General features: G+C 43.4%; 1 protein-coding gene across 11 annotated transcripts in view; it reads right to left on the reverse strand.

The window, feature by feature from the left end:
* The window catches only part of PREX2 (phosphatidylinositol-3,4,5-trisphosphate dependent Rac exchange factor 2), a 328,942-nt gene that overhangs the window by 181,855 nt on the left and 125,968 nt on the right, over positions 1 to 21,119 (reverse strand). For all 11 annotated transcript variants that reach the window (XR_012157169.1, XR_012157170.1, XM_073330905.1 and 8 more), the window contains 5 exons: positions 20,721 to 20,821; positions 4,808 to 4,911; positions 3,302 to 3,351; positions 2,583 to 2,658; positions 883 to 955 (listed from right to left, as the gene is read on the reverse strand). Coding sequence is in view for 9 of the 11 variants with exons in the window: in XM_073330905.1 (XP_073187006.1) it covers positions 883 to 955; positions 2,583 to 2,658; positions 3,302 to 3,351; positions 4,808 to 4,911; positions 20,721 to 20,821 (404 nt within the window). In the remaining 2 variants the exon portion in view is untranslated. The remainder of the gene's footprint in view (positions 1 to 882; positions 956 to 2,582; positions 2,659 to 3,301; positions 3,352 to 4,807; positions 4,912 to 20,720; positions 20,822 to 21,119) is intronic.

Raw genomic sequence — 21,119 nt, forward strand, 5'->3', positions numbered from 1 at the left:
AAGTAGTGGGAGATAGATATATTAGCTCCAGGCTAGACAAATCCCTGGTACCAGGTTAAGTGAAATGGAAGCTGCTCCAGGTCAATTAAGACACCTGGGGCCAATTAAGAACTTTCCAGAAGGCAGGGAGAATGCTAGGTTGATTGGGACACCTGAAGCCAATCAGGGGCTGGCTGAAACTAGTTAAAAGCCTCCCAGTCAGTCAGGTGGGTGTGCATGTCAGGAGCTGTGGGAGGAAGTTGTGCTGTTGGAGAGACTGAGTAGTACACATCATATCAGACACAAGGAAGGAGACCCTGAGGTAAGGATGAAGTGGAGCTTGAGGAAGTGAGGGCTGCTGTGGGGAAAGTAGCCCAGGGAATTGTACATGCCATGTTTCTAAAAGGTCAGCTCCCATAGCTGATACTATTAGGGTCCCTGGGCTGGAGCCTGGAGTAGAGGGTGAGCCTGGGCTCCCTCCCTCCCGCACCTTTGCCCCCTGATTAATCACTGAGACTGGGAGACAACAGAGACTGTGCAAGGAAGGATAACTTCTCCTCACCTCCCTTGCTGGCTTATGATGAAAATGGCTCAGTAGACTGTGACCCTTGTCTCTAGAGAGAAAAGGGTTATGTGGAGGGTCACAGTGAGCCTCTGAGGCTAGCGAAATCCACCAGGAAACGTGGGACCCACGGAGGCAAGGACAGAGCTTTGTCACACTTAATATAAAATAATGCAAGAAAAACCTAGTTAAACATTTGTTTTTCAGGTACACATTGAAATGATTTACTGACTTTCCCTTTGCCCTTTTCTAATCTCTTGGGGTGGTCCCTGTACCATTTGCCTGCTATGCAGAAGGAATTCAACAAAATGTGACCTTTAGCTTGTGCAGAATTTACTTACCATGGTGCATAAACCCATTGTCACAAAGTCCTACGCCAAAGATCATTGCTTCTTCCCTGGTCCGACAATCCCCCTGTTAAACCATAATACACACTATGAAATATAAGAGCATCAGAACATAAGAATGGCCATACTGGCTCAGACCAAATGTCCATCTAGCCCAGTATCCTGTCGTCTGCCAGTGGCCAGTGAACAGAACAGGACAATTTATCAAGTGATACAACCCCTGTCGTTCACTCCCAGCTTCTGGAAGTCAGAGGTTTAGGGACACCCAAAGCATGGGGTTGTGTCCCCAACCATCTTACGTAATAACCATTGATAGACCTGTCCTCCATGAACTTAGAAAATTTTTTTTAGCCCAGTTATTCTTTTGGTCTTCTCAACATCTCCTGGCAATGAGTTCCACAGATTGACTGTGTGTGGTATGAAAAAGTACTTCTTCATATTTATTTTACACTTGCTGTCTATTCATTTCACTAAGTAACCCCTGGCTCTTGTGTTATGTGAAGGGGGTAATAATTCTTCCTTATTCACTTTTTCCACATCATTCAGGATTTTATAGACCTCTATCATATCCTCCCTTAGTCATACAAGAACATAAGAATGAACAATAATGAATAATAATTCCGAAAAATTGAACCTATTCTGTCTTCATATCATGCACAGAAATAACACGAACAGTGGAGAGCTGTGCACAAAGATCTTGGCCAAATTATGCTCCTAGATGATAACATGTTTTCCATCATCTCAGTGATGATTGACTCCATTGTTATTAGCCACAACATTTTCTCATAAAATAGTGAATCTTTTTGTTAATATTACATTGTCTATATACATTGAGTATTTATTGACAGTCTTCAAAACTAAAGTTCATAAGAGATTCTCAGTTTTTTGTAAACTTTTCTGTTTCTAAAACTCATTTTCACAAATTATCATCTTCATTCTACATTGCCAACTTTATTTTCTATGCTCTTTCGTCATCTTTGTAAACATAATGCTGACATCTATATTTAAACCTACTCAAAGAACCATGTTAACTTTTATTTATAATCCATATAACTTTCTGTTCCCAGGTATCCAACAAGTACCCCAGTGTTAAAAAGGAGGGATTCTTAAATCTGTTCTATCATGCTATTCCCAGAGAAAACACTCGTCATTCTTTTTACATTCTGCAGCCCCTGCAGATTGTTCCATAACAGGGGCACATAATCAGACTGCAGAAAAGCAGCAAAGTTAGGAAAATATTGGTAAAACTTGATTCAAAAAAGAAGTTTTTCCTATTTTCTTCCAATACAAACCACAACTTTGCCTAACACAAACTGAATTCCTTGGTTGTAAACTTCTCCCTGCTGCTTCCTTTTGTCCATTCAGTCAGTAATTTGCAGCTTCACACACCATTCATTTTAACTATACACATTATTACACAAAATGCTAACATTTTGAAAGCAGCAAGAAGCTAAGCAGAAATTGAAAGATCAATGTGCAACACAGGAAGATCAGCAACTGGCCATGATTCTGTAAAACAGCTGAATTTTGCTGTTTTACAGACTCAACAGGATATTTACATTAACTCTGTTCTAATAATTAGAACTTTAAAACAACGTATTTTCATTTTCTTCTACATGATTAATTACAACTTTCCATGTTAGGAAGTTAAATTCATAATGCAGAAAAGTAAATCAACCCCAGGGTACACTTGCCTGTGCAATTAGCCAGTCTATCAGTTTGTTAGCCATGACTACAGATTTATAGGTCCTCAGATGATAATCTTTATCCCTGTTTAAAAAAAAACAAAACAGAAGGAAAAAATCCTATGTTTTACACACAAATTGTCACAAGCATGATCTATGTTGTTTTTTGAATAGTTTTCTGTACCTTAAAAATAGAACTTCAGAAGCTGCCCTGAGGTCTCAACTCCTTAGATGGAGCAAGTCAAAGCCTACAGTGTAGATAGGAGTGGGGAGGAGGGCTGGACTTGTCCCTAGGTAGCCAACCATGTTCCCTGGGTGTAAGGATAGGCATCATGTTACAAGTATGGGAGTGACTCTCCAAGTGAGTTTTATAGTGCTAACATGAATGTGACTGCGCTATGTATGTGGTAAGCCTCTGAAAATGCCCAGTATGAACTAGATTCTTCCAGAAGCCTGAGTAAACTGTCCTGGCAAACCTGATTCCTGCTTTCGTAGTGAACATGACACTTGGGGCACTGCCTATACAGTACTTTTAAGTGCTAGGTTGGAATCCCGTCCTGCTGCTACTTTGGGTTTTGGGAGCACTCTCTCTACAATTTCTTCCCCACTAGCACACCGCCCGAAACACAGGCTACGATTTAGCTCTGTGTTTGTATATAGTATCTACAGTATTCAAATATATATGTTTATTCTGAATAAGTCACTAAGAACTTCACAACTGGACTCACCTTATCACTGGAGTAAACAGACTATGAAGACGACAGTACAATCTTACACCCTGTTAAAGATATAGATATGTTTAAATCCACATTTACAGTGAAGCAAATACCACTCAGTACCTATTCTAACAATACCTATCCATTCAAAATAATGCAAATAGCTTATATTTTTAAAATGTAGAACAGAAGAAGTGAACATTCATTTCATAGATATGTTTTCATGCACCAAAGTTATTTCTGAAGTGTAATAAACCTCCAGATTACAAGACAAATAATATTTGTGACTAAATTATCATGGGCTTTTCTAATTAATCTGAGAGATATGTAAAGAAGACTTACATAACTTTAGCACAGCATTAAAAGATTTTTTTAACATATATTAGTTTTAAAGAAATGTATATGTTAAACTTTCACAGCAAAGACGACTTTCTGTGCAAATGTGGATTCCAAACAAACTGAATTACTAGAGAGGAGAAAAGTGAAGTATATTTATGAATATTGCCAGAAAATCAAAATTGAACATGACCCACTGTACCCACAAGCAAGCCAAATAAAAATTAGAGGTAAAATAGTTCAGAAATTTTAAAACTTTTAATAAAGAGTCATATATATTTGATTTCTAATGTTCTAATCACAAAATCCTCTTAAAAGCATGTAACTATTCATAAACAGATTTAACAAAACAGCATTAAGATTATGGCACACGGTACAGTGGCAAAACAAAAGAAATGTAAAGTTTAGGCAGAAACTCTGCCACAGACCGCTGTATCTGCTAAGTCTGCATTGAGGGATTCCCTTCACTTGAGACACTCTATATTAGGAAACCTCTAACTGAAGAGTCAGTGAAGCAGCTGTCCTAACTCAGTAGGCTGGGAGAAAACCTGAATGGTCCTAGTTTTCCCCTGGATCAGGACCACAGGATCACAAATTTAAAAACACCAAAGGGACTAAAGATGACTCTGTTGACTTTGTTTTATTCTTTCAATATATCCTTGGGTACAGTGTCAGGGTGCAGAACATACAACCTGCATATTTCCATTAAAACATCAGGTTACTTTTGATAAGCCAATATACCCTTCACACACTAAAGGAATACCAAAAGCCACTCCAATACAAACAGTAAGAAATTCTGGTCTATACTCACATACTCTTTTTATTTTCACTGAATATAAGCAAGGTATACTGGTTTCAATTTACTGATTGAAAAATACAGAAAACTACTGTTTCTGCTCCAGTCATTCAAAAAGGTGGGCATTATATCCTTTATATGTTTATGTAGCATAGTACTTCCTGGATAAAATCATTTTTAGAAACATATTTCTCAATTTCTGTATTTAAAATATGGTTTGCAATAAGCCAAGAGCCAAAATCTGCCTACAGATATACATAATTAACTCTGATTCACATTAGACTGGCGTCCAGGGACAGAGTTTTTCCTAACACAATGCATTTTGCTTTATTTTTAACTAGGACCTCTGTATCTGACCCATTTTTACTGATAAGAGCAGTTTGTACCTTGGAAATCACATCCTGCATTTCACTTCTTGGATAGTATGTTCCATCATCATAACGGAACCTGTAGAGCATGTGTTCAGGTTTGAACTGGTGCTTATCTGTAACTATTAATTATCAAGTGTTAGCCAAAGAATTCTAGCTTTCTGCACAGGCAGGAGATTTATTAAGGGTACAAACACAATAATTCTCTACAAGACAACCCCAAATACATTCAGTAATAAAGACACATCATGGATCTATAATTAAACATATGTTGCTATTATTTAAGATGGAAAAGATCTACTTGAGTAAGCAAATGTCAGTATTTTTTAAACAGCAAGAATACATAGAAAAACAAATTTCATAGGTTGGGGCCAGATTGTTTTGCAGCCCTTACACTGATGCTTAGAGAGCGGGACAGTAATGTACGATGCCTTTCCTACTTGCATGACCCATAAAAAGTCAGGCGGAATGGCACGTCCTGCAATCTGAAGAGCACAAGGCTTGCTCTGTCCTAACACCCCTCCCCCCCAAGATTGCATAGCACCTCAAAGTAGATGGAAGGCATAGGTGGGAGGGTGAATCATAGTTCTACTGTCACACACCCACACTAGCCAGCAGAGTTGACCAGTTTTGTGCAGGGGAGTAAATGACACCCCAAAAAGGAGCAGGGGCAGAGTCTCCGCACATGCAAGAGCTGCAGGAGGCAAGATTATGGGGTTTTTAAATAGTCACATGCATGAGATATATGGAGTATTTCCTGAAGTCTTTACCTTGGCAATATTCCCATTAAAGTTAACATCCTTGCAAGAGAGAACCTCATCTTAAATTTGTAAACAATCAGAGCTAGATAGCCTAGTGCATACTAATCTGCAACTTGGGAAATCTGGGTTTAATTCTCTTTCCTATCACAGACTTCCTTATGACCTTGAGCTAGTCCCTTAATTTCTCTGTGCCTCAGGTCCCCATCCATAAAATGGGGACAGTAGTACTTCACTACTTCAGGGGGTGTCTTAAGAATCAAAATATTAAAGACTGTGAGGTGCTCAGACACTTTGGTAATGGGGCCATACAATAATATAGATAGATTCAAATAGGGCCCATATTAAGGGTTAATAGAAGAGCACCAGGAAGCATGCCATAATAACAGGTTTCACAGTAGCAGCCGTGTTAGTCTGTATTCACAAAAAGAAAAGGAGTACTAGTGGCACCTTAGAGACTAACCAATTTATTTGAGCGTAAGCTTTCGTGAGCTACAGCTCACTTCATGCATCCGATGCAGTGAGCTGTAGCTCACAAAAGTTTTTGCTTATCCTTTTCTTTATGCCATAATAAATGCCTATTCTCTTTTACAGGGATGTTTAAGAAGACAGGGTGACATCCTGTATAATTACACAGGCAATTCATAAAACTCTAAGGCCAGTTCTTGAAATTCTTAATGAGTCTTTACCCAGATAAAATTGACATTACCCTCAATGGAAGTTTTATCTGAGTGATGGCAACATTTATTCGATACATTTCATGCACCCAATTGTTAAAAATCTAATCTTGCAATTATCATTTATAAATGTAACAACCTGAACTCACACTCAGCCATTGGAATGTTTATTTTTTCTATATTGGTGTTTTGTTTTGTTCTTTAATCAAATTTAATTAAATACACAGATGAGTCTAACTCTGTAGTTTTTCCACACAAAGAACTTTCATTGATGTAAAATGAACCATACATACAAACCTGAACTTATTAATGTCAGAATGACAAAAAAGAACCCTTCTAAATGTCTCAGTTTGCTAGGATATTTCACAATGATGGTTCAGAAGTTTGGATAAACATCACAAAGTACAGATGCTTATCCAAATTGCCCCAAATCTCTTGAGTTTGCAAAGCAGGCTGGAAATTTTGTGAAAACAGGCTCTCATCCCAGTATACCTTGCTTTCAGTTGTGATGCAAGAAGAACGTGGGAAAAAAATTAAAGAAAGTTCACAAGACTTTTTGGGACCCTTAAAAAAAGGTGTGGTGCAAATTACAGCCTAATGTTTGATCTAATTCTTCTTTCATCCAGAGTGTGTTGCAGAATCCTAATATTTATCTAAGTAAATTAGCTAATCTTAAGGATATTTTGGTAACTACAAAGCTCCTTATTATGTTGAAAGGAAACTTGCATTTCTAATCAGCAGGGATAATTGATCCAGGAAGACAGTTCAACCCACTAACTGATAATAATGAGTCCTCTCTAATGTCACAGACAATGTTTCTGGGTAGGTTTAGCAAATGAATTTCTTCTTTGAGCAAGATTGGGGAAAAACAAGGAAAGAAAAATAACTTTTTCATTACCACAGTGTTTACACATTCACTAGGAAAACAATGTTCAGCACAGCAATGGTCTGCACTATAAAAATAATGCCAGCACAGTGAAAAGAAATGACCAGCATAGTGACTATCTGAGTCTAGCAAAACCCTGTACAACATTTGTAATGCACATAACAGCCAAACTTCCCCTCGCCTGCCTCTGTGAAAACAGATGGTTCATTCAACTTTATTTTAAGAATTCTATTTTCACTCAAACACAGCTGGATCCACACACTAATGAAAGTAGTATGTCTGGCTCAAACTTCCATGCTCACATATAATACCCTTTCATTGGGAAATCACATAACATTCATTTAAGTCTGTGTTGACGGAATCTATGAGTGTATTTTGGATAAAATTTAAAAGATCAGTAGAAGAATTTTTGGCATCAAAACCTTTCTACTGACAAAAGTTCTATGTGTGTAGTAAACATACTACAGTCTGACATTTTGAATGATTATTGAAGAAATAGTATAGATCATTCACATTAAAATGCAAAAAACGATATGAAGAGAGATGAATAACCTGAATTTGTCTCCTCCTATTCTACATGCGTTCAGAGTACTCATAACCCACTAACACCCTGATCCTCACCTTTCCTTATCAGCCAAGGATATTGAAGAAGTAATAGCAAAGAACTGGGATGTCACCTGAAGTGCTCAGATTTCCTTGATCACTGTTAAACGGAAGATGAAGAAAAAAGCATTTCTGCATACTGCTGTTATTTGGGTGCCCAGGAGCAGCAATTAATCCAAAAGGTCCCAAGGTATTGACAAGTAGTGCAAAAATAATTAGAGTAGCCATGTACATTGCTAGCCATGTATACCCCTCAAACAAAATGGAAGCTTCCACAACAGCAGAGTACAGCTGGCCCATTGGTAGGTTCTGTATTGCAGAAGTGCCAGGGCTAAAGATTTGCCACCCTGTGAAGAGCCCAATGCAAAAATGACCCAGACAACATTTGCCAACTTTGTTAAATCCACTCCTGGTTACTCGCTCAGAAATTTGTGTCAAGAAGGACACACCCTGCAGAACTTTTCCAGACTGTAAACCCTAATTTCTTTTTCTCAGCCCCATTACCCAGCACCTCTTGTTGTGAGAAATCATTGGATTTCACAGAAAAGATCATCTGCGACTGGAATGGCCTCATGAGCCACTAAGAACAAAACAAAACAAAACTAGGGCTAGAAACAACATCCTCCTTCCAAGAATTTGGGCCCTTCACAGTAGTACTAGTCATGGAGGCATTAACGGCAACCAAGGCCACCATCTGTTACTCTGTCCCCTACTCCTCCTGGATGGTGAAAAACAGCACAGAATATGTGGGTCCCCTACTAATTACAGCCAACACCTCCTTTGCCAAGGGGAATCTACACCTCACACAAAAACATGCAATAGTCAGACCCAATACTAAAGGAGCCATTGCTCAACAATGGAGACACCACAAAGTATTGCCTAGTGCCAAACTTTTTAGAGAAGCTAGCTACCTATAGTCCACATTGCAATGTGTCAGCTACTAGTGTTCTGTGTCCCCTCAGTCACACTTTTGGCAAGGTATAGAGACTGCTCTTAAAGGTCTGGCAGAAGACCTGCTCCTGTCCATAGTCATAGGAAGAACACCAATACTTAAACTAGAAGGAAAAGGGGCACACTTCAAAGAATTTATTTCAGACTGGAAATAAGGTATACATTTTTAACTTTGAGAGTAATTTACCACTAGAACAAATTTAACAAGGGTCTTGGTGGATTCTCCATCACAGACCATTTTTAAATCAAGATTGGATGTTTTTCTAAAAGATATACTCTGGGAATTATTTCGGGGAAGTTCTATGGCCTGTGTAATACAGGAGGTCATACTAGATTATCACAGTGGTCCCTTCTGGCCTGGGAATCAATGAGTCTATGAACTTGCCTTCTTGATATCATCTGGGGATGATTCATTCCCTCCTAAAGTTAAAGGGGCTAACATCTGGTCACTGTGGAGTGTTTTGTATACAGCAGTGAAGTGGCCAAGTACAGACCAGACCTAACCAGCAGGTTTTCACTAAATCTAGCCTAACTACTGCTTTTGACTTAGTTAAGGACTTGGTCTGAAAGTTTCTCCTCCTGTATCCATGTACTGTGTCCCTGCATTCAAGAGAATGCCAGCTGGTAGAGTGGGACTTGGGCACAAAACCCTGAATTGCTACACATGATAGAGATTGTGAGAAGACAGCGTCATAAAGGCAGGGCCAGGTGAAAACTGAGTGGTATCCCAACTGGGTTTCAGCCTAGCCCAGGTTCAGGGAATCCCTATGATGTAGCACAAGTGGGTTCTAGTTGTGCTGCAGGTCCAACAAACAGTCATATAGTACACTCAATGGCTGATCTGGGTCATGCTGTGGTTCTGCCAGGACTTGCCATTCAGCCATCTGCTGCTTGAGGCACTGCTCACCATGTGTCAGGTCGCAACACCACTCACTCAATTTTGAGCTCCCTAGGGATTTTAGCGGTTGGGAGCAGGGAGCCAGGCCAGGACTTTAATAGAGAAGTCAGTCAAAATGCAAAGATCTCATTGGACAGCAGTTCAGAGGGCTGGACTCATCAATTGGATGTCACAATGTTGATGACATAATCTGTCTTGGATGTTCTATCAGGACCAGTCCCTGCCCCTCAGGTCACAATGTCAGGCTGGGCAATGGATAGAGACAGAGTGGCATAGTAGGTAATGGGGACTGCCATTAAAGCACATGGCCTCCCACAAGGTAAGTACAGTGAGAGCCTCTTGAAGGGACTTAAAAGGGGCTAGTGGAGATGACTGTCAGCTCTCCTGGGTTCACTCCCTCTTTCTTTATGTAGAGGAAAGAAGAGGCTCGAGGACCTCCCTGATCCCACACTGAGCAATGGGCCATTATCAGAGATGGGGTCTAGATGCAGAATTCTGATCTAGATTCAGATTTCTGACATCCCAAAAGCACAGGCTGTTGGTTCTGGGATTTTGGTTCAGCTCTTTATCGACATGGAGCTAGTGAATTTTTATAGGAAAAACCAGGTTCAGATTCAAAATCCCTGTTAAATTCAGGAGTCATGGGGTCCAGGTATCTGGTGAGTGAGGTGTGGAACTGGAGAGAAAATAGGTTACATGGAAACTGAATAAACCTAGAAAATTGGACAAAGAAAGACCTTGGGGTGAAGGGTCCCTTGTTCCATTTACCCTCCTATTCAAGGGTCATTTTTTTCATATCTCAAATGTCTTGATTCAAAACTTTTTAGAAAAGAATAAAACTGTGGCCCATGTGAGTGCTTCTGGCCCCACTGCCCATTACTTTGACATTCCCTCTAAAGGAAACAGGAAATAACTGCTGTAAAGGAAATAATAAGAACTCAGTTCTGCTTGGAGTTGGTGGGGATGTGCAAAAAGACTAGAATATTGGTCTGGGGAGAGATCAGCTGAAATGCAGCAATGTCCTTGGGCAGGAGCAATTTTAAGAGGGTGCTACAATGGCAATGGTAGCCTTGGGATATCCGACTGGGAAAGACACCACCTTTCCATTGCCATCTCTCCTATCCTGAGGCTCAGAATGGTGAAGGGACAAGCACAGTAAAAACTCCAGAAGAACTTAGTACTTTTATTAAAATAATGTATTTTTCCACATTTCTATCTGTGCATAAGCATCCTTAGCCTATATATATATCCAGAGAGAGAGAGATCAGAGCCCATAAGCCAAGCCCAGCACACCTGACAGGGTCACAGCACAGCAAATGTGGTTTGTTCTGACACCACAATGCAGAGATCAGATGGAATTTTTCTGCTTCTCTCTTGTTTTATGTAGTTTGAGAGCTCTTCAGGACAGTGACATTTCAGATTTATGTTGCGTAGGCACAGAGCTCACTAAAGGCACTATTCCCCAGGATTTGTCAAAGTAATGGGCAGTGGATGTATTGTATCTTGACTTTAGCAAAGCTTTTGACACGGTCTCCCACAGTATTCTTGTCAGCAAGTTAAGGAAGTATGGGCTGGATGAATGCACTATAAGGTGGATAGAAAGTTGGCTAGATTGTCGGACTCAACGGGTAGTGATCAATGGCTCCATGTCTAGTTGGCAGCTGGTGTCAAGTGGAGTGCCCCAGGGGTCAGTCCTGGGGCTGGTTTTGTTCAATATCTTCATAAATGATCTGGAGGATGGTATGCATTGCACTCTCAGCAAATTTGCAGATGATACTAAACTGGGAGGAGTGGTAGATATGCTGGAGGGCAGGGATAGGATACAGAGGGACCTAGACAAATTGGAGGATTGGGCCAAAAGAAATCTGATGAGGTTCAATAAGGATAAGTGCAGGGTCCTGCACTTAGGACGGAAGAACCCAATGCACAGCTACAGACTAGGGACCGAATGGCTAGGCAGCAGTTCTGCAGAAAAGGACCTAGGGGTGACAGTGGACGAGAAGCTGGATATGAGCCAGCAGTGTGCCCTTGTTGCCATGAAGGCCAATGGCATTTTGGGATGTATAAGTAGGGGCATAGCGAGCAGATCGAGGGACGTGATTGTCCCCCTCTATTCGACATTGGTGAGGCCTCATCTGGAGTACTGTGTCCAGTTTTGGGCCCCACACTACAAGAAGGATATGGATAAATTGGAGAGAGTCCAGCGAAGGGCAACAAGAATGATTAGGGGTCTGGAACACATGAGTTATGAGGAGAGGCTGAGGGAGCTGGGATTGTTTAGTCTGCAGAAGAGAAGAATGAGGGGGGATTTGATAGCTGCTTTCAACTACCTGAGAGGTAGTTCCAGAGAGGATGGTTCTAGACTATTCTCAGTGGTGGAAGAGGACAGGACAAGGAGTAATGGTCTCAAGTTGCAGTGGGGGAGGTTTAGGTTGGATATTAGGAAAAACTTTTTCACTAGGAGGGTGGTGAAACACTGGAATGCGTTGCCTAGGGAGGTGGTGGAATCTCCTTCCTTAGAAGTTTTTAAGGTCAGGCTTGACAAAGCCCTGGCTGGGATGATTTAATTGGGTATGGGTCCTGCTTTTGAGCAGGGGGTTGGACTAGATGACCTCCTGAGGTCCCTTCCAACCCTGATATTCTATGATTCTATGATTTATATTAACTCGACCACTGTCCTGCATCCTTGCCTTTAATGCCTGGAAAAGCCATCACACCCCTTCCTTCTAGGCCATGGTGACAATAGGAAGCTCTTCATTGCCCTCACCATGTTGAGATCTTGCAGTTCAGCATTGAAACAATGACTACTATCAAATCTCATGATTCAGGGCTGGTCAGCTGCAGGAATCAGGAAAGATTTTTTCCCTTCTGATTCACAATTGGCCAGATACAGATTAGGGGTTTTATTGCCTTCCTCTAAAATATCAGGTATTGTTCACAGCTGGAGGCAGCACAGCACATGAGGTGGACCGATGTCCTGAGGTGATTCAGGCAATCTTTGTTCCCAGACACTTGGCTCGCTGGTTCTTGCTCGCATGCTGAGGGTCAAACTAATTGCCCGTTTTTTTGGATTTTTTGCCCACGTCAGATTGGCAGAGACTTTGGGGGTTTCTTGCTTTCCTCTGCAGCACTGAGCAGGATCACTTATAAGGATCATCTGGGCACATCTCTTACTCAGTTCCCTGCCATTGCAGGGCTTTCAGGCATTGGTGGCCTCTCAGTCTCTCCTGTTCATTCTCCATGGAACACAATAGGTATTTGGCTTGATTTGGTCCAATAAAAATCCATGTGGAGAGATTCAGAAGTAAGTTGTCTGTGATCTCTAATTCTTTATAGAACGGGGCACAAATCAGGTGAGTGTTCTATCCCCAATCACCCAGTGAATCAGTAACAGAGCTGGCAACAGAAGCCAGGAATCCTGACCATGAAAGCATTAGACCTTAGCCCTGGTCTACACTAGGACTTTAGGTCGAATTTAGCAGCATTAAATCGATGTAAACCTGCACCCGTCCACATGATGAAGCCCTTTATTTTGACTTAAAGGGCTCTTAAAATCGATTTCCTTACTCCACCCCTGACAAGTGGATTAGCGCTTAAATCAGCCTTGCCGGCTCGAATTTCGGGTACTGTGGACACAATTCGACGGTATTGGCCTCCGGGAGCTATCCCAGAGTGCTCCATTTTGACCACTCTGGACAGCACTCTCAACTCAGATGCACTGGCCAGGTAGACAGGAAAAGAACCGCAAACTTTTGAATCTCATTTCCTGTTTGGCCAGCGTGGCAAGCTGCAGGTGACCATGCAGAGCTCATCAGCAGAGATGACCATGATGGAATCCCAGAATCGCAAAAGAGCTCCAGCATGGACCGAACGGGAGGTACGGGATCTGATCGCTGTATGGGGAGAGGAATCCGTGCTATCAGAACTCCGTTCCAGTTTTCGAAATGCCAAAACCTTTGTGAAAATCTCCCAGGGCATGAAGGACAGAGGCCATAACAGGGACCCGAAGCAGTGCCGCGTGAAACTGAAGGAGCTGAGGCAAGCCTACCAGAAAACCAGAGAGGCGAACGGCCGCTCCGGGTCAGAGCCCCAAACATGCCGCTTCTATGATGAGCTGCATGCCATTTTAGGGGGTTCAGCCACCACTACCCCAGCCGTGTTGTTTGACTCCTTCAATGGAGATGGAGGCAATACGGAAGCAGGTTTTGGGGATGAAGAAGATGATGATGATGATGAGGAGGTTGTAGATAGCTCACAGCAAGCAAGCGGAGAAACCGGTTTTCCCGACAGCCAGGAACTGTTTCTCACCCTGGACCTGGAGCCAGTACCCCCCGAACCCACCCAAGGCTGCCTCCTGGACCCAGCAGGCGGAGAAGGGACCTCCGGTGAGTGTACCTTTTAAAATACTATACATGGTTTAAAAGCAAGCATGTGAAAGGATTACTTTGCCCTGGCATTCGCGGCTCTCCTGGATATACTCCCAAAGCCTTTGCAAAAAGTTTCTGGGGAGGGCAGCCTTATTGCGTCCTTCATGGTAGGACACTTTACCACTCCAGGCCAGTAACACGTACTCGGGAATCATTGTACAACAAAGCATTGCAGTGTATGTTTGCTGGCGTTCAAACAACATCCGTTCTTTATTTCTCTGTGTTATCCTCAGGAGAGTGAGATATAATTCATGGTCACCTGGTTGAAATAGAGTGCTTTTCTTCAGGGGACACTCAGAGGAGCCCATTCCTGCTGGGCTGTTTGCCTGTGGCTAAACAGAAATGTTCCCCGCTGTTAGCCACACGGAGGGGGGAGGGTTGAGGGGGTAGCCACGCGGTGGGGGGAGGCAAAATGTGACCTTGTAACGAGAGTACATGTGCTATGTATGTAATGTTAACAGCAAGGTTTACCCTGAAAGAGTGTAGTCACTGTTTTATAAAATGTGTCTTTTTAAATACCGCTGTCACTTTTTTTTTCCTCCACCAGCTGCATGTGTTTCAATGATCACAGGATCTTCTCCTTCCCAGAGGCTAGTGAAGATTAGAAAGAAAAAAAAACGCACTGGAGATGAAATGTTCTCTGAGCTCATGCTGTCCTCCCACACTGACAGAGCACAGACGAATGCGTGGAGGCAAATAATTTCAGAGTGCAGGAAAGCACAAAATGACCAGAAGGAGAGGTGGCAGGCTGAAGAGAATAAGTGGCGGGCTGAAGACAGGGCTGAAGCTCAAATGTGGTGGCAGCATGATGAGAGGAGGCAGGATTCAATGCTGAGGCTGCTGGAGGACCAAACCAGTATGCTCCAGTGTATGGTTGAGCTGCAGCAAAGGCAGCTGGAGCACAGACTGCCACTACAGCCCCTGTGTAACCAACTGCCCTCCTCCCCAAGTTCCATAGCCTCCACACCCAGACGCCCAAGAACGCGGTGGGGGAGCCACCGGACAACTACCCACTCCGCCACAAAGGATTGCCCAAAAAAAAGAAGGCTGGCATTCAATAAATTTTAAAGTTGTAAACTTTTAAAATGCTGTGTGGCATTTTCCTTCCCTCCTCCACCACCCCTCCTGGGCTACCTTGGTAGTCATCCCCCTATTTGTGTGATGAATGAATAAAGAATGCATGAATGTGAAGCAACAATGACTTTATTGCCTCTGCAAGCGGTGATCAAAGGGAGGAGGGGAGGGTGGTTAGCTTACAGGGAAGTAGAGTGAACCAAGGGGCGGGGGGTTTCATCAAGGAGAAACAAGCAGAACTTTCACACCATAGCCTGGCCAGTCATGAAACTGGTTTTCAAAGCTTCTCTGATGCGTACCGTGCCCTCCTGTGCTCTTCTAACCACCCTGGTGTCTGGCTGTGCGTAACCAGCAGCCAGGCGATTTGCCTCAACCTCCCACCCCGCCATAAACGTCTCCCCCTTACTCTCACAGATATTGTGGAGCACACAGCAAGCAGTAATAACAGTGGGAATATTGGTTTCGCTGAGGTCTAAGCGAGTCAATAAACTGCGCCAGCGCGCCTTTAAACGTCCAAATGCACATTCTACCACCATCCTGCACTTGCTCAGCCTGTAGTTGAACAGCTCCTGACTACTGTCCAGGCTGCCTGTGTACGGATTCATGAGCCATGGCATTAAGGGGTAGGCTGGGTCCCCAAGGATACATATAGGCATTTCAACATCCCCAACAGTTATTTTCTGGTCTGGGAATAAAGTCCCTTCCTGCAGCTTTTGAAACAGACCAGAGTTCCTGAAGATGCGAGCGTCATGTACCTTTCCCGGCCATCCCACGTTGCTGTTGGTGAAACGTCCCTTGTGATCCACCAGAGCTTGCAGCACTATTGAAAAGTACCCCTTGCGGTTTATGTACTTGCCGGCTTGGTGCTCCGGTGCCAAGATAGGGATATGGGTTCCATCTATGGCTCCACCACAGTTAGGGAATCCCATTGTAGCAAAGCCATCCACTATGACCTGCACATTTCCCAGGGTCACTACCCTTGATATCAGCAGATCTTTGATTGCGTGGGGTACTTGCATCACAGCAGCCCCAACAGTAGATTTGCCCACTCCAAATTGATTCCCAACTGACCGGTAGCTGTCTGGCATTGCAAGCTTCCACAGGGCTATCGCCACTCGCTTCTCGACTGTGAGGGCTGCTCTCATCTTGGTATTCATGCGTTTCAGGGCAGGGGAAAGCAAGTCACAAAGTTCCATGAAAGTGCCCTTACGCATGCGAAAGTTTCGCAGCCACTGGGAATCGTCCCAGACCTGCAACACTATGCGGTCCCACCAGTCTGTGCTTGTTTCCCGAGCCCAGAATCGGCGTTCCACAGCATGAACCTTCCCCATTAGCACCATGATGCATGCATTGGCAGGGCCCATGCTTTCAGAGAAATCTGTGTCCATGTCCTGATCACTCACGTGAGAGCGCTGACGTCGCCTCCTCACCCGGTATCGCTTTGCCAGGTTCTGGTGCTGCATATACTGCTGGATAATGCGTGTGGTGTTTAATGTGCTCCTAATTCCCAAAGTGAGCTGAGCGGCCTCCATGCTTGCCTTGGTATGGCGTCCGCACAGAAAAAAGGCGCGGAACGATTGTCTGCCGTTGCTCTGACGGAGGGAGGGGTGACTGATGACACGGCTTACAGGGTTGGCTTCAGGGAGCTAAAATCAACAAAGGGGGTGGCTTTACATCAAGGAGTATTTCAGGCAGGACTTCACGGAGGGTTCCAATAAGAAATGGTGCACCTAAGTTATTGTTCTTATTGGAACAAGGAGGTTAGCCTGGCCTCTGATTGATACATGGCTAGATTTACCTCGCTGCACCTTCTCTCTGAGTGACTGCAGTGTGACCTAGAGGAATAAGACCCCTAGACGGGGGAGGAGGCAAATGAGTACAAAACAAATCTGGTCTATTTCTTGTTTTGATCCACTCCATCTATCTTTTACATCTTTGGCTGGCAGCAGACTGTGCAGAAGGACTGCATGCCATCCACATCTCATGGCTGCTCGGCAGAAGATGGTACAGTATGACTGCTAGCCATCCTCATCTCTTGCCTGCCCGGCAGAAGATGGTACCATACGACTGCTAGCCATCGTCATCTCTTGTCTGCCCGGCAGAAGATGGTACAGTACGACTGCTAGCAATCCGTATTGCCTGCCTGCTCACCATAAGACGGTTCAATAGGACTGACTGCAGGACTAAAGAGAATGACCTGGCCAAGTCACTCCAAATTTAGTCCCTGTGCCCATGTCTGCCCAGGCGCTCCCAGCTGACGTGGCCAGGAGCACCTCGGACATGACGATGACGGCTACCAGTCGTATTGTACCGTCTGCTGTCAGAAGGCAATGGGTTGCTGCTACTGTGTAGCAATGCCGTACCACGTCTGCCAGCACCCAGGAGACATACGGTGACAGTTACCTGAGCAGGCTCCATGCTTGCCGTGGTATGGCGTCTGCACAGGTAACTCAGGAAAAAAGGCACGAAACAATTGTCTGCCCTTGCTTTCAAGGAGGGAGGGAGGGAGGGAACGGGGGCCTGATGATATGTACCCAGAACCACCCGCGACAATGTTTTAGCCCCATCAGGCATTGGGATCTCAACCCAGAATTCCAATGGGCAGCGGAGACTGCGGGAACTGTGGGATAGCTACCCACAGTGCAACGCTCCGGAAGTCGACTCTAGCCTCGGTACTGTGGAAGCACTCCGCCGAGTTAATGCACTTAATGCACTTAGAGCATTTTCTGTGGGGACACACACACTCGAATATATAAAACCGATTTCTAAAAAACCGACTTCTATAAATTCGACCTTATTCCGTAGTGTAGACATACCCTTAGACTTGCAGGATGATCGACAGGAGGAGAGAACATTTGGTATCAAGAGAGGAGGAGAGGAGAAAAGGACTGCACTCGCGAGAGCAGGAGAGAAAGAAGTGGCACCAGTTGAAGAAGGAAGAGGCGCTTTGTGAAAAAGAAAAGGTGCAAAACTAATACAGGGAACTGGGGACTCCCAGAGGGAGTGACAGCTGATACAGTCATGCTGTAAAATGGTCCCCCCAGCATCCTGAGGATGCAGGGACAGACACCAGTTACAGAGAATCTGGGAAACTCTCTGGTCAATCCCAATGGGGAAGTAATCATGGGCTCTTTCTATTCGGGGAGCATATAGATCCTCATATGGGTGATCAACAGGATTGGGACTTTACATCCATAGCACAAACCTCTACCACTTCAGCTATCAGAGTAACAGATCAGGTTGTTGTTCTCTATATGGACCAACCGTGAGGAGGTGATGAGACACACACTTTGCCAGTGGGTTTCTCAGGTATTTCCTGACCTCAGAGGAATGCTGAGACTCAGAAATCCTCGTTCAGGTCCAGGTTCCGGAGGGGAGTGTGCACTAATGCTTATAAAACCTTCTGACCCATCTGCTGCAGCCTGTCTGCCACCCTCTGCTTTTATCTCCCCCTCCAGACTCCTATTCTTGCCCTCTGTGCCCCTATCCAGCCCCTTCAGTGCCTATTCCCCCATTGCCCTCTGTTCTTCGTGTCCTCCCACCCTAACCAAGCTTTCTCTGCCTTACTCCATTGCATTTAATTCTCTTCCTCTTTCTCCACCACTCTGCCTGGATGCCAGCAGGGGGGCAGTGATGGAGGACATTGAGAACACAGGAAAGAGAGTCTTCCTGCTCTCAGTTCTCATGCTGGTGACACTGCAGCCTCTGACTATCAGGAGGAACAATTACAGGAAAATCCTATTTAGTCCTTGCACCCTAGGGCAGAAGCACGTTCCATTGCTCTGTGAGGATACTGCATGCACAGTTTGGTTGGCTGTGGTGGAACTGAGCATACTCAGAGTATGTGCAAATTGATTTTTCAGAGGGTTATAACTTAGCAAAATTTGGGTGGCTTTTCACAGGGATGGCAAAAAGCACATCCCTGACCCAAAGGCCACACACTGCCAAATTTTAACTCCCTGCTCCAAAGCAGTGAGGTGATAGAGCTTCCCTATGAAATAGTTGTAAAAATGTTTTTAACATGGGCAAAACAATGTATTTTTCCCTAACCTCCATCTGTGACATGGCTGAAACATTTTTGCTAAAATTTTCCCAAAATCAGAAAAAAAATCGGCCTGAGGAAGACACCCAGCATGGATAATATCAGCCTGAACAGTTAAGGTTTGGAAAAGTTATAAGCAACTGAAATCAAAGTCTTATAATGGAAAGTGTTAGACAACTATACCTATAGTTCTACCTATCACTTGGCAAGCAATCAGGTAAGGCCTGATCCAACTCCCATTATATTTATTCTGAGTCATTCCATTGACCTGAATGGGAGTTGGATTGGATCAGACCTATACTGCTGAGATATGGGCACTATAAGTACTTAGATGGGTTTAATCTGGATAAATGTCACTTCCCTTTTTGTAGGGAAAAAATATATTTTCAGGAATATATAATAGTGGTCTGTCCCCTTTTAAGTCAGAGGGAGGGGAAGAGTGCGGCCTGCACCAGCCAACCCTGTTTCAAAGCATGGCCCTTTTAAGAATCAATGTTCCACTGTGGGCTTGTCTACATGCGGAAGTAAGTGCACAGTAAGTTAGGGTGTGAACTTAAAGCACAGTAGCTAATCTGCACTAACTCCCCTTGTGGACACTCTTAGTGTGAATTTAAGAGTGCCCTCAGGCAGTTTAGCTTACTAGACTTCCAAATTTATTACTCTAATGAGTACGAAGCCACCCTTAGTAGCCACACAAGGAGTTTGTGCAGAGTAGCTAGTGTGTACCAGGCACTGCAGGCTTTTTTTCTATGTAGACTAGCCCTGAGGATCAGCAGGCCAAGCTGAGAATCAAGTACAGGTGCCAGAGTCAAATGACAGCTTCCTCACCATTACAAAGGCAGTGTTGCCAACTCGCATGGTTTTTTTGAGTGTAGGGGGTTCTTAAAACCATTAACTGCTGCAATTGTGTTATTACCTCAGCTTTCAATTTCTAAAAAAACCTCTAGCCCTCATTGCCGCAGAGAAGAAGCCTGAAAACATGAACCCTAAATTCTCCAACAACAGAAGACAAATAAAAAGAACCCTACATTTATTGCTTTTCTTTAATCTCATGACTTTTTGGTGCCTGACTACAATCTTTGAATGCTTTGTATTGGTAATATACAAAGGACTACTCTTGGCACAGGTGTGGGAGAGCCTAGAGTGAGGTTAGACTTGCAGGGAGGTCCCCAAGGTAGAATCAGAACCTTGGTGGACTGGAGAAACCTGCCAGAAGTGAGAAAAAGGCCCAGAAAGCAAATCTATGGATATCTTCTTCCAAGAGTGAAGATGTTTGAACCCAGAATTGAGGTCAGAAAGACCCAAGGGGAAAGACTCTCCAGGTAGGCCAATTTGGTACCTAGGAAGAGGCCCTGAGAAGGAAAGAAAGCAAGTTTGGCTTTGAATTATGGGGCAGATACCCTAGTTGTTTAGGGTTCACAGAGGTAGGAACCCTTAGTAGAAGGTAGGAGTGGGTCCCCACCATGCTACTACCCTGTGAAGGACTTCACCCTTTAACAGTAAGTACTGACAAACTAGTTTTGTGTTAATCAGAAAATAATGTTCAAAATAACAACAAATACAAACATAAATTACCTTTAAAATATGTACATATGTTGAAATAAAATATATTTACCATGGTGAATAATGCCATTCTCTAATAAAGCTTGGCCAAGATGAACACCTTCTTCAGATTTGTGTATTTCTCCAGTTTCCAGTAACCAGGACACAAACTCACTAGATTAAAAAACAAAACAAAACCACACACATACAAAACAATTCCAATATTGTTAAGGCTTTAACTCAAGAGAGCAATACTGTATAATATTCCCCACACGATTAATTTAGCAGACTGCAATGAGCAGTATTAATACGGACATAACACTCTTCAAAATATTCTGCATAGCAGAATTATTTCCACCATATTCTCATTTTCCACTTGTATTTATTATACTCAGAGCTGGTAGTCACTCCTATTAAGGTTGAGGGATACTTCCCATTATAAGACCCTTATAATTACTTTCAGTTACTTATA

This window comes from Lepidochelys kempii, chromosome 2 (genome assembly GCF_965140265.1).
Source record: "Lepidochelys kempii isolate rLepKem1 chromosome 2, rLepKem1.hap2, whole genome shotgun sequence".
Lineage (NCBI taxonomy): Eukaryota > Metazoa > Chordata > Testudines > Cheloniidae > Lepidochelys > Lepidochelys kempii.